Here is a 13,308-nt window from a genome sequence, read left to right as displayed (position 1 = left end):
TGCCTTCCCAGCCTGGCCCGAGGCCCCTCCACCGGACCCCGGGTCTGGAACAGGGCAGACTGCCAACCACGGGGCAGTGGGCACTGGAAGGAAGCAGCTAGTAGGGCTCTGCCATCACCTCGTCAGGGCAGGGGGCGGAAGGGGAGGCCAAGGAGCCGGTTCCCCCTGGGCCCCTCCGAGAAGTCCTGGACCAGTGCCTGATCCATCTTAGGACTCACTCACCCTTGAGAAACAGCGTCTCCAGCTGCTCCAGCAGCGCCGCGCACTGGTGCAGCTGCTCCTGGAAGCCCTCGGCCACGCACTGGTCCACGTCGCTGGCCTGCAGCAGCTCCTCAAACGCCTTGATCATGGTGTTCACGTGCTGGCGGTAGACGACGCAGATGCTGTGGCTGTCCTTTATCTGCTGTCGTTGGAGGGAGAGTTCCCTGGCTTGGGCCTGAACTAACGAATCGTACCTGATACAGGAGGGAAAAGGAAACGCTGGCACCCATTTTAGAACTGGATTTCTGTGACCTTAATGCTAATCGGAAAACTGACAAAGCAGGATTTTGAAAAGCCTGCAGCTGTACAAGTACCTATACTTTTGGAACAACTGCAACTACGCAAGGTCCCGACTCTTTCGATTTCAAAACAGCCAACAAAGCCTGGAACAGAGGTTCTTCCGCAACACTTTTAACCTTTATGAAGCCCCCACTTAAAGTGCAGACTGGCAAGGACTCAGGAGGACGATTAGTTTCCACTCACTCTTTAAAAATACTACTCGAAATTTGTAGAAACGAGCGCGCCAACGGGCAGGGGAGCCAGCACAAATCCTCAGGAGAAACAAAAAGGAAACTGAAGGCGAGAAAACAAGACGAGGACTGAGCTCTGGAGGGAGGGCCACAAGGCGACTCTGACCTTGACGGCCACGCACAGGGGAACCGAGGCCGGTGAGCCCCGGAAGTAGGCGTGTTTCATAAGTTGCCTATTCCTCGCACGTAACAAATGCACGAATATCTCCCTTTACAGGAGAGAAAACTGCCTCTTAGAGGTGGCAAAGTCGGTTAAATGGTGAAGGTTTGTGACTTGATAGGGCTCCGCCTTCAAAGCCTAACTGAACCAGGCGTCACGGCCTCGGGTAGCCCGTCTGCCCGTGTGAGCCCGCGAGGATCCGCCGACGCTGAGAAAAGCGCAAGTGGAGGGAAGCGGGGCTCCGTCTTCCTTACCGACTGCAGCTGCAGGAAGGTGGCCCCAGAGTGGCTGGGCAGAAACCCCGACCCCTCGCTTCACTACATCCCTTGAAATGATGAGCAGTGACCACCTTCGAGCCCACGTGAGCAGAGAGGTCACGTGACCACAACACCGCAAATGGGGCCAGTTTAACGAATGAGACAAACCCTGGGCTCCACGAACCCTCCCGGGCCGCCTTCTCGGGCACGGCAGCCTCTCTGAGGCTCCATTTCCTCGTCTACAAACACAGGGTCTGAGAACACCTCTTCTCAGGTGGCTGTGGGGGTTCAGTTAGAACAATGCGTAACGTGGGGTCTGACAAGGCTGCCCTTCAATAAACACCAGCTGCCTTCAATCACACTGCATGGGAAGCCCTGAAAAACGCACTTTGGCTCCTGACAATTCTGAACAACGTGTCTGTCTCAAATTAGTGACGAGTGAAGGTCAGCTTTACAAATGACCCCATGCTTGTCAGATCTCATGAAGCAAAACTGTGTGTCTCCAAGCCCATAAAACATGTCTTCACGACCCAAGAATTCTTCTCTTTCAACACAGGCTTATTTCTCTGAGATGGCCTTAAAGGGTAGAGATACAGACACTATTATTTTCTCCCCACCCTGCCTAGGACAGCAGTTTCCGTGTCCCCCACCCCCTCCCCTGCAGGACAGTAAGAGCCCTTAACAGGGTCAGGAGCAAACACTGCCATTTAGCAACCATACTATGACTCACCAAGTGGCCGGTCTAAAACCTTCACCCTGCACCCCCCGACCTGAGGAGGACAAGACCTGCTCGGCCAATTCCCGAAGGCACAGGCCGAGTGTGGACACCGCCAGGTTCCGTGGCCTCCCACGCCACCTCCCCGAAGGCGTAGCTGCCCTACTGTTACTGTTGTTGTGCAGTGGCTAGGTCATGTCCGACTCTTGAGACCCCATGGACTGCAGCACACCAGGCTCCCCTGTCCTCCAGTATCTCCTAGAGTTTGCTCAAATTCAGGTCCATTGAGTTGGTGATGTGATCTAACCATCTTGTTCTCTGCTGCTCTCTTCTCCTTTTGCCTTCAATCCCTCCCAGCATCAGCGTCTTTTCCAAGGAGGAACTGCCTCAGCCGGGCCTTGAAAGACTTCCCTGGCACATGCCCAAGGTCCCTGCAGGGCAGCACCCCTTCCCAGGTCAGGGGCGCCCACCTAGTGGCAACGTGGGGAAAGGCAGAGGTGGGACGTACCTGGAGGACGAGAGGTCTCTGATCTTATTCTGCAGGTTATGGATTCCACCGAAAAGCTCCACGTTCAAATTCTGCTCCTGCTGCAGCTCACACTCCTGGCCCACCAGCTGCTGTCCGAGGCTCTCCGGCCGCCCGCCGTCCATCATCTTTGGCCCCAGCGGGTGGAGGATCTTCATGTGCTTCACAAAACGGACCTGGCGCAAACTCGAGAAGGTCATTTCTTCCTCGTCGGCACTGCCCTTGGACTTGCTCAAGCCGTCCTGGGCCCCTTCCGTCCCACACAAGACCGTGATGACGGCCTCGCTGAACCGGGAGTGCCTCTGCAGCTGCAGGATGAAGCTCCGGTAGCCCTCGAGCTCCGTTTCCAGGTCACAGATTTTCCGTTCTAAGTTTTCTTTATCGTTGGAGGTATCAGTGCTCTCCAGCGGGTCAGTCCCAACCACACTGATTTTAGTGGAAAACTGACTGTTGGAACTCAAGTGTGTAGCTGGGAAGTCTTCAGAGGGGTCCTCGTCGCCTGGTGGCAAGATGGCAGGGTCATCTGGCTGGTAAACTTCAGAGCCTGGAAATCAAACCACGTTTATGTCAGTCTCTCCACTGCTGAAATCTAGCCCTCTGCCCTGGCTCACAGCCCCCACCGAGCAGAGACCATGGGAGCCTCCTGCCAAGCCCCTCTGGCTCGAGTCCTTCCCTCTTCCTTCTCAATCCAGCCTCCTCCTCAGAGCTACTGTGCTAAAAAGTGAATTACACCCTGATAACCAACCACCCCACCTATACCTCACCCAGCCCCCTACCATCTTGAGGATTAAGTCCAAACTTCTCACAGTATCTGAGACCCTCCATGATCAAGTTCCAGGCAACCTTTGCAGGGACACGTTCAGCCACCCCCTACGCAGGCTCCCTACTAAAGCAACCATCATTCCCTGCATACAGCAGGCTGCTCATGCCTCCCGGCTTCCGCATGCACTGTTCCCCCTTGGCCACCTACTTTACTCCCGCTCAACGAGCTCCTACTCATCCTTCAGCACCCAAATCTGATTGTCCTTCTCTGTGAACCGATGTTCAAACTATGCAAACAGTCACTCCCCACTGCGCTTCCATGGTACCTGACACGTAACACCCAAAACAGACATGATCACGTGCCGGGTGCCGGGTGCCGGCACAGGACGGACATCTGGCTCATTCATTTATTTACACGGCAGTTAGTTACTGGGTTCCTCTCCCTTACTGGGCTGCATGTTCCTTCCCAGCAGGAACTGGCCTTTCATCTTCACATGCTCAGCGCCTCGTACAGCACCCAGCCCAGACCAGACGTGAATGAAGGGCGGACAAACGCTGGACAAAGAGTGAAGTAACATCAAAGACGAGCAATTCTGAAATCCTCGGCAGATGAGAAGTCACCTCGTCTCCATGTCTACCAGCTTCTGGGAGATGCCGTGATGTCCCCTACAGCGAGGAGGTATTTGGCTGACTCATAATCCTGCCAGGAAACATCTCCTTACAGCTAGTTTAAATCCCCACGTTTGCAGCCAAACTCCTGTGAGAGGCAGGGTGGTGCTGCAGGAAGAACACACAGCTTTGAAGACAAAGCAGAGGGGGCTCACACCCAGTGGGGCCGCTTGCTGGCTGCACAGACTCAGGTGAGAGCTCACTGCCCAGAGCTCTGGTTTCCCCAAGCAGTATCTCGTTTGTTGTTGTAAGGCTTCAAGCTCAGGCCTGAGTCTAGAGCATCCGTCCTTAACCACACGCCACACTGCCTGCCGTCCAAGGGAAAGCTCAGCTGAGTACAAGCACCTGTCTGCCTACGTAAAAGGCAGCAGAACATAGGAGAAACAACTGTCTCTGAAAGCCAACGGATCTGGTTTCACACGAAGGCTCTAATCACTTAATGGCTGTGTGACCTTAGGCAAGTGCCTTAGCCTCTCTGAGCCTCAGAAGCTTCATCCGCAAAAGGGAGAGAGCACCCTGTATTCTGCTTTTGTCTTTAGTATCCAATGGGACAGAATCCGCAAAAAGGCTAACAATGTCTGGCACATAGCAGTGAGGGAGACCAACCAATATGATTATGCTTTGCTTTCCTGAAGGTGTTCAAAGACGGGAGAGGACGCCTATTCCAGGAGAGACACGTGAGCAGAGGCTTGTGGACTTGGGGAAACGTGGGCAAGGCAGCAGGGTACGCTGGTTGAGATGACCAAGGAGACCACGCAGAAGGAAAGGCGTACGCATGTCCTTGTCAGGCTGTCTCATCCAGCTTCTGGGTTCTGCAGCTGCTCCTCGTGGCTGTAAGCCCATTCTTGTCCTTGCTCACGATGCAAATACCATAAAATAAACTTCTGAATTTTAGAAAGCCACTGCTACGTGACCTCAGGAAAGCATTCCTAACAGAGCATTTCTACTGCACAAGATGTGTTATAATCACTAGCTCTGAGGGCCTTCAGGGTGGGGACCATGTCATTCATCTCTGCTTCTCCAGGGTCTGGCCTGGGGCCTGGGACAGAGAAGGGACTCAGGGAGTCCTGCTGGCTGAACGTGTATGAGAGAGACAGAGGGAGAAAGCTCAACAAGACTTTTTTCCTATGAGTCACACTCCAAGGCAAGGAAATAGCTCTGTTCTAACAACCTCCTGATAATGGAATTTCATGGCAGAAGTGATGTTCACTCATGGAAATAAAGATCAGTTCTGATGACTTTCCATAAGTAATCATGAGGCAAAGACAAATGGAAGCCCCGTACAAGTGTCCTTCTGTGATACAGACTGTGGCCACCTCTGCTGTCTAGACACGCACACGCACACACACACTCCCATCACAGCTAGGAGCTGTCCTCCTCACACTCCCACTTGCACAACCTTACAGCTCCTTTAGACACTTGACTCTCAAAATTTTGACTTCAGAAATGTTCCTCAGCTACAGCAATTTGTGCCTTCGCAGAGGCAAGGGCTGACTCCCGGGCACCTGGGCCAGTACACAGCGAGTCTCACAGCTCAGCGCCAGCACGGCCACGCGGCTCTGCAGTCTGCTCTGGAGCCCGTCATAAGGTTCCAAAGCAGGAGTTTTGTTTTTTCTTTTTTCACTTAAAAATCACTGCATAGCAGTATTCACGGTAGCCAAAGCACGGAAAAAACCTACATGTCTATGGGCAGATGGATAAAGATGGGGTGCGTATACGGAATGGAATACTACTCAGCTGTAAAAAGGACAAGATGCTGCCACTTGCGGCAACTTGGACACAGCTAGAGATGATCACACTAAGTGAGTCAGAGAGAGACAGACACACACCCTGTGACGTCACTCCTAAGTGGACTCTAAAATACAGCACAAACGAGCCTGTCTGTGAAGCAGGACAGACTCACAGACAGAGAACAGGGAGGAGGGGCAGGGGGAAGGCTGGACGGGGAGTTCCGGCCTGGCGGATACAAACTGCTACATTCAGAATGGATAAACACAAGGTCCTGGGTACAGCCCTGGGAGCTGTATCCACAATTCTGTGATAAACCACCATGGAAAAGAATGTAGAAAAGGGTGTTTCTGTGCATAATTCAATCTCTTTGCTGTACAGTAGCAGTCCCCAGGGCCACTGATTTACGTTACAGGAAACACTGAAGTTCTGGACCTCCCTACAATGCAGCTAAGGGGCACTTGATTACCCGGGAGAGTGGCTTTCTCCTCAAAGCCCAGGGCCCTTGGAAACCTGGGAGCATGTCGTCAGCACCCTGACTGGAGGCTTCGGGAAGCGTACGCCACTGGGAACAGGGCCCACAGCCCAGGCTCTGGGTCTCCCCAGAGCCTGGACAGGGCTGTGTCCTCTGAGGCCAAACCGCCAGAGCCTAGCCCACTGCCTGGTAGAAAAGTGTCAGACAAACAGACTGTCCGCTCGGACAGACACCCAGCGGGCCACGACTCGTCCACCTACCTACCAGCCGGGTGGCCCTGGACCAATTCTCTTTCAAAACCCCAACCTCCCTCCTCCTTTGTTAACGGGGACAGTGAAGACGCCCCAAGATGCCCACTGCAGGGCCCAGTCCTGGTTCTCACATGAAACTCCCAAATGGTGCCCGGCACACAGCAGCTGGTCAGCAGGCACAGGGGGTGAATGCTGACCAGGCTCGTGGGCAGCCTGCTGCTCCTCGTCCCCTTCCCTGTCTCTCCAGACGCGGGGCGTGGCTTCCAGGCCTCCCTGCTTTCCCGGCCCGACCTGGTAGGCTGTTCCCACGAGGCGCTGGGCTACAGGCATCCGCAGAGAGAGAGCAAAATAAGTAAAACCCTCGGCTTGAAACTTAGCCAAGCAACTAAGAAGAACACAAAGATACAACAGGGAGAATGAAAACGCTGGGGAGGCAAAATGCAATTTATAAGATAAAATTAATCTATCGAGCTGCCATAACAGGACATAAAAAGCATAAATACACCGCAGCTTGTCGGAAATGGTTTAAGCCCAGGCTCTCGAAAAACCGTGAGTGAGAAAATGAATTCTATAGACTTATGCCCACCCTTCCCAAGAAGAGAGGCCCCCAGGGTCCACCGGGCAGCTGCCGAAGTAGCAACTGGCCAAGGCACCCCCGGGCCTCAGCAAGAAATCAGAACATTGTTCAGTGCAAACGGCAAGCCCCGGGCAAGGTGCCAGGGCCCCAGTGCGACTCAGCGCGTCTCCTTCCTCCCCAGGGCAGCCCCACTCCTGCCGCCCTGATGGACTTAACAGGTTACCCTCAGAAGGCAGGGCCTGCATCTCCTTCCCTTCTCTCCTCCACTGTGTGCAGGCGGCCAGGAGCATCGCAGGCGCCTAGAGAACGTTCACTGACTGTGAATAGATGCCTGGGTGGATGGGTGGGTGGATGGATAGACAGATGGACGGATGAAGGACTCTGGGAAAGGAAGGAGGAAAGGAAGAGGCATCCTACCTAAGGCCTACTTCAACGGAGGCCGATCTTAAAACCTCAACTGTGCTAAAGCCAAGACACTGCTGGTTTGCCACTGAAATCGCATCTTTTGCGACCCTGTGGGATGGCAGCCCGCCAGGCTCCTCCGTCCATGGGGCTCTCCAGGCAAGAGTACTGGAGTGGGTTGCCATTTCCTTCTCCAGGGGATCTTCCCAACCCAGGGGTCAAATCCAGTCTCCTGCATTTGGAGGTGGATTCTTTACCACTGAGCCACCTGGGAAGCCTCAAACCCAAGAGAAACTAAAATCGAATGGAAGACGCTGTTGGCTACAGATCATCACAAAATCTGCACACACAGAATCGTGCACCAGGCTCTGGGAAACACTGGGGATAAAGTAAAGGCTCTGAAACAAGGCAGCTGGTTCCGGCTGGGATGTCAGCCCACAGTGTGCCCCTAGCCACGTCCCTTTACCTCTGAAACTGCTGCCTCAGTGATCAAGTGGGAATAACTAGTGTACCTGCTCACAGGACTGGGAGGAGGATTCAGTGAGACCACGTGTGTAAAGTGGACAGCCCGGCTCAGGAAGTAACAGGCACTCATTTGACTCTATTTACTGCCACAGGCAGGCAGAGGCCCCCAGCCCCGAACGACTCGGATGCAACCATCCACGTCGGCCTGCAGCCGTTCCCTGGCGCTGCTTCTCCGGCAGCCTCCCTGGGAGTGGGTGCATCTCTCCTTCCTCCCTTGTACCATGGGCCTAGAAATGCGTGAGTGCCTCTGCTCATCTCGGAAGTTCCCAGACCGTCTCTCTTCGCTAAGAACTCCGGTTTTGCGGCTCACGCTATGAGATCACCCCGCTGCCGACCCCGCCTTCCCACAGAGGTTGCTGCTGTTCAGTTGCTCAGTCGTGTCTGACTCTCTGTGACCCCATGGCCTGCAGCACTTCTGGCCTCCCTGTCCTTCACCATCTCCCAGAGTTCATTCAAACTCATGTCCATCAAGTCAGTGGTGCCATCCAGCCATCTCATCCTCGGTTGTCCGCTTCTCCTCCTGCCCCCAAGCCCTCCCAGCATCAGGGTCTTTTCTCAGTGAGTCTACTGTTCGCATCAGGTGGCCAAAGTATTGGAGCTTCAGCTTCAGCATCAGTCCTTCCAGTGAGTATTCAGGGTTGATTTCCTTTAGGATGGACTGGTTGGATCTCCTTGCAGTCCAAGGGACTCTCAAGAGTCTTCTCCCACACCACAGTTCAAAAGCATCAATTCTTCGGCGCTCAGCCTTCTTTACGGTCCAACTCTCACATCCATACATGACCACTGGAAAAACCACAGCTTTGACCAGATGGACCTTTGCTGGCAAAGTAATGTCTCTGCTTTTTAATATGCTGTCTAGGTTGGTCACAGCTTTCCTTCCAAGGAGCAAGTGTTGCTCACAGTGCATTTTCTTCCTGCCCCTGTGATATATACGCTGGACCCAGACTTGGTCTCTTATGCCCACTATCTCGCCGGTGCCCGGCACACAGGAGGATCTGATGCGTCCTTTCTGAATAACTACGTGAAAGATCACTGTTCTTGCTATCGTGGGCCGGTGTCATCCGCTCACAGCAGAAGTTCAGCATCAGGATCCAGCAAAAGCGCTGCTGGGGGCTCAGGAACACTCTGAAGACGACAGATGCTGCTACATGTGTGCTGCCCTGCCTGCCCCGTGAGAGGGCCCTCAGCTTTCCTCACTCTCAAAGGGGCAACACGTCCACACACCACTGTCTTGGGCTGGGGGCCGCACTGAGGTCCCCAGCCAGAGACTCTGGACCCCAAGGGCTATCTGGGCAGCTCCCAGGAGAGCAGAGACAGCAGGTTCCAAGGGAGTAGGCAGGCAGGTCAATTCTAGAAGCCATAAGGTCAGCAGGGTTTGCAATTAGCCCTGAAGAACCCAAACAATCATGGCCCACCCTTTCAGAGAATGCTGCAAAGATGACTGAGGCCCCCACAGATGGTGCCGGGGGGTGGGGCAGGGGGGAACAACGCAGATTCAAGTCACGCCACGACTGGAGCCCCCGAGACAATCACAAGTGAAGGGAGCGTGACCTTGCAAGGCCTGGGAGCACGACCCGTCCTCCTCTGCCCCCCCCAGAACAAAATGAAGACAAAGGACGGACTTTCCTGACTGTGTCCCCTCGATTATATATTTGTCAAGTCAAGATTAGGCACAGCAACTCAGGAAATTATCCTCCAACCTATTGCAATTCCAAACAACACGGCTGACATTTCGGGCCGCGCTGCCGGGCCGTCCGTCTTCTAGCGGAGCACACGCTTTCCTTGGTGCTTACCTTTCGGGAGCGCTTCCTCCGGCGCCGGCCGCCCCTCTGTCATTGCTTCCGCCAGAATTAACTTCTGGTGAAGCTGCTTGTTGCGGATTTTCAGCTCCTTCAGCTCCCCCTGCAGCTTCAGGACCTGGGCCTGCAGGTGGGCCACCGCCTCCTGGGAGGCAGGGAGCCGGCACACGCTGCCCAGCGATCGTGATGGCTTTATCAGGACGGGCAGGCGCGACTTCTTTGCATCCTGAAAGCACACCCGGGAGAACAATGACCACCCTCCCTGGCCGCAGTCGACCCGCTCGAGCCGACCTCAGACAACAGGACTCAGAGCGGCTGTCGGGCCACGGCCTCTCCGCTTACCCCCAGCCCACAGAGCTTGTGTCTCTGCAGGTGCCCCCTCTGAACCCTCCAGCCTCCAGAGGTCCCCCCTCTGACCGACAAAGGCCAAGCTCTTCCCCCTCGACACCTTCTGGCCCCAGCCTGGCGTCTCTGCACGTTCCAGACACTCTCCGTATGGCAACCGTTTCCCAGCGCAGTCTTCTGGGCAACATTCCCCAGAAGGAGCTCCTTCCCAGAAGGAGTGTCTGGGAAAGCTCCTTATCTGTGTCCTCATTTCCCATCCTTTCTTCAACCCAAAACAACCTGCCTCCCACTCCAGGCCACAAGAACCACCCTTGCTAAGGTTTTCGGGGCTACATGGCTCCACGGCTATTTCTCAGGCCCACGGCTCCTGACCCGCCCACCCTATACATGCCCTCCCAAGTCAACCAAAAGCTCAGCTCTTTGATTCCATCACCCCGGGCCCCCATGCCCCGACCCGCTCCGACACCCTCTGCCTGCGGAATCCAAAAGCTCAGCTCTTTGATTCCTTCACCCCAGGCCACACCCCGACCCGCTCCGACAGCCTCTGCCTGCGTAGTCACGGCAGCTTCCACTCACTGCACAGCCCCGAACCTGGCCGCCACTGTTAAAACTCCCTTTACGGGCATCACCTGCCTTCATCACGCACCAGCTTCCACTGGTTCCAACCCCCAGGCTGTCTCTGAATTCTTTTGCCTCTTCTCATCTTCTGTGGCCACCACCCAACTCCAAGACGCTCCCCCACACCCCCCGCTCCCTGGCCACAGGGACCTCCTACCGCTTCCTCAGAGCGCTCGGGTCCCTCCACTTGGGGCCTCAGCACAGGCCGTCTCCTCTGCCTAGAACACTCTTTCTTGCCCACCCCCACCTCTCCCACTAATGCCGATACATTCATTAGCATTCAGTTCAAAGGCGCCTTCCTCAAGAGAATGGGCCTTGGTTCCTCTGCTATGTACTCACTGCTCTGTCGGAATTCTCCTGGGAAAATATTAGGACCATCATGATGAGTGTCTATGCATCTCCACCTGTCTTCTGCACCAGAAGCTGTGCTCTCTCCACAGCTTCCAGCCTAAGAACTCAAATACGGCAGGTGCTCAACAGCTAGGCGTGGAATGAACCCGCAGGCGCTATCTTAGGAGGCCACGTGGGAGTGCCCCTCGAGTGGAGGAAGTTTAAACAAACTCAAAAGCTGAGAAGAAAGATGTGAATCTAGGATTCAGAAAGAACTACAACTCAGTAACAGAAACACAAGTAACTTAATTGAAAGGTGGGCAAACCACTTGAAATACGTTTCTCAAAAGGAGACACATAAAAGGCCAATCAGCAGGTGAAAAGACACTCATCTGTCATTAGGAAACTGCAAATCAAATCACAGCGAAATACCACCACCCCCTACCCCTTGCTGCTAAGTCACTTCAGTCGTGTCCAACTCTTTGCGACCCCATAGACGGCAGCCCACCAAGCTCCCCTGTCCCTGGGATTCTCCAGGCAAGAACACTGGAGTGGGTTGCCGTTTCCTTCTCCAGTGCATGAAAGTGAAAAGTGAAAGTGAAGCCGCTCAGTCGTGTGTGACTCTTAGAGATCCCATGGACTGCAGCCTACCAGGCTCCTCCGTCCATGGGATTTTCCAGGCAAGAGTACTGGAGTGGGGTGCCACTGCCTTCTCCCCCTACCCCTTAGGATGGTTAAAATAAAAAAGCTAATAATGATCATTAGTGAGAATGGGGCGGAATTAGAGCCCTCACATCCTGGTGAAAACTTCTGTAAACTAGCTACAGCCACTTTAGAGAGAGTCTGGCAGTTTCTCAAACCATTAAACAGAGTGACTACGTGACCTAGCAATTCCACTCCTAGAGAGACACCCCAGAGAAATAAAAACACATGTACATCCAAAAACTCGTACATGAATGTCCACAGCAACATTATCCATAATGTTCAAATGCCCATCAACTGATGATTGAATAAATAAGCCGTGGTATATCCACACACTGGACTATCAGGCCATAAAGAGAAATGAACCATGGCCACCTCCTACAACATGAGCGACTCTTGAAAAAGTTATGCGAAGTGGAAGAAGCCCATCACCAAAGATCACAGACCGTGTGATTCCATTTACATGAGACATCCAGAACAGACAAATTTATAGACACAGAATAAAGCTTGGTGGTCGCCTACAGCTAGGGGTGCACAGGTAGAGAAAGAAGTGATTGCTAAGGGGTTCAGGGCTTCCACCTGGGAGAAAGACACGGTCTGTACCTGACTGTGGCTGCTAAAGGTTGGGAAACTTGGGAAGGAGGAAATCAGCCAAGCCTCTCAGGAAGGAAAGAAGATGGAGTTCTTCCTGCACGCTCTAGGACATCCGATGCTTTCCAGCATTTTTTCCCGTAATCCTCCGCTCAAGTCTGCATTTCTGGAGCTCACAGGGTAAGAGCAGTTATTATGCCTACTTTCTGGACAGAGAGCTGAGACCGCAACCAACCAGTCCAGGATCGAACACTAAGAAGGTTGCAGAGCTGAACCTCAAACAAGCTCTTCAGACATTACTGCCCGGTTAAGGAAAGTGAGACCCTTTCTACCCTGAAATTCCAGGCAAGAGGAGAGAAGAGGTTCCAGGACAAGAACAGCCTGCGGCGGTGACGGGGACACTTGGGAGGGGGTGGACGCCTCATCAGAGGACTGGAAAATGACAATCATTTGTTTGGCCCTCCGTCTCCACCGATCTTTATTCCTGGATCTGAATCTGTGTATCATATGGCAGCAGAGAAGACGGCTCCAAGCGCACAAATGCCAAAGTCAATTTCAGGCTAGAAGGCAGCCGTCAGTCACCCTAACGCCGTTTCCAAAATAACACCACCCAGAATGCTACCTTATGGACGCCGAACAGAGTCCCACCTACCACCTTACTGAAGACGTCATCCTGGATCTCTCACTTGGGGAGGGAACGGGGACAGGGACACACATACCCTGAGCTCCTACCAGGGACATGGCATGCGGCACTGACCGCATACTGCCTATCTGAGCCAGGACACCAGCCCCGGGTGCCAGGTCACAGGATCCCCTTGGAGCCCCTGAAAGTCAGGTGACTGCCCCAAGGACTCAGAGCAGGTGAGCAGCCAGGCCCAGCGGAATCACAGGTGTATCTGTACAGCATCTCACCTCTGTAACTGAACCAGAAGTAGGTCTCATTTCCCTGTTTCGCCCCTGGGCTGCAAAGATGCTCTTCTTAACAGGGTGCCAGAGTTCCAGCTTAAGTTTGAGGATTACTGACTCCTTGACTAACCAAAAGCCACAAAGAAAACCATTAAATTTTCTTCAACTTTGCATAGATG

At 53.9% G+C, this 13,308-nt stretch overlaps 1 protein-coding gene across 23 annotated transcripts in view; it reads right to left on the bottom strand.

The window, feature by feature from the left end:
* CDK5RAP2 (CDK5 regulatory subunit associated protein 2) overlaps window positions 1-13,308 on the bottom strand; it is a 181,388-nt gene that overhangs the window by 40,814 nt on the left and 127,266 nt on the right. For all 23 annotated transcript variants that reach the window (XM_027964063.2, XM_027964061.2, XM_042242791.1 and 20 more), the window contains 3 exons: window positions 9,632-9,863; window positions 2,432-2,993; window positions 223-455 (listed from right to left, as the gene is read on the bottom strand). In XM_027964063.2, the coding sequence (XP_027819864.1) occupies window positions 223-455; window positions 2,432-2,993; window positions 9,632-9,863 (1,027 nt within the window). The remainder of the gene's footprint in view (window positions 1-222; window positions 456-2,431; window positions 2,994-9,631; window positions 9,864-13,308) is intronic.

Source organism: Ovis aries, chromosome 2, assembly GCF_016772045.2.
Source record: "Ovis aries strain OAR_USU_Benz2616 breed Rambouillet chromosome 2, ARS-UI_Ramb_v3.0, whole genome shotgun sequence".
Lineage (NCBI taxonomy): Eukaryota > Metazoa > Chordata > Mammalia > Artiodactyla > Bovidae > Ovis > Ovis aries.
This window is presented reverse-complemented; position numbering and strand designations above follow the sequence as displayed.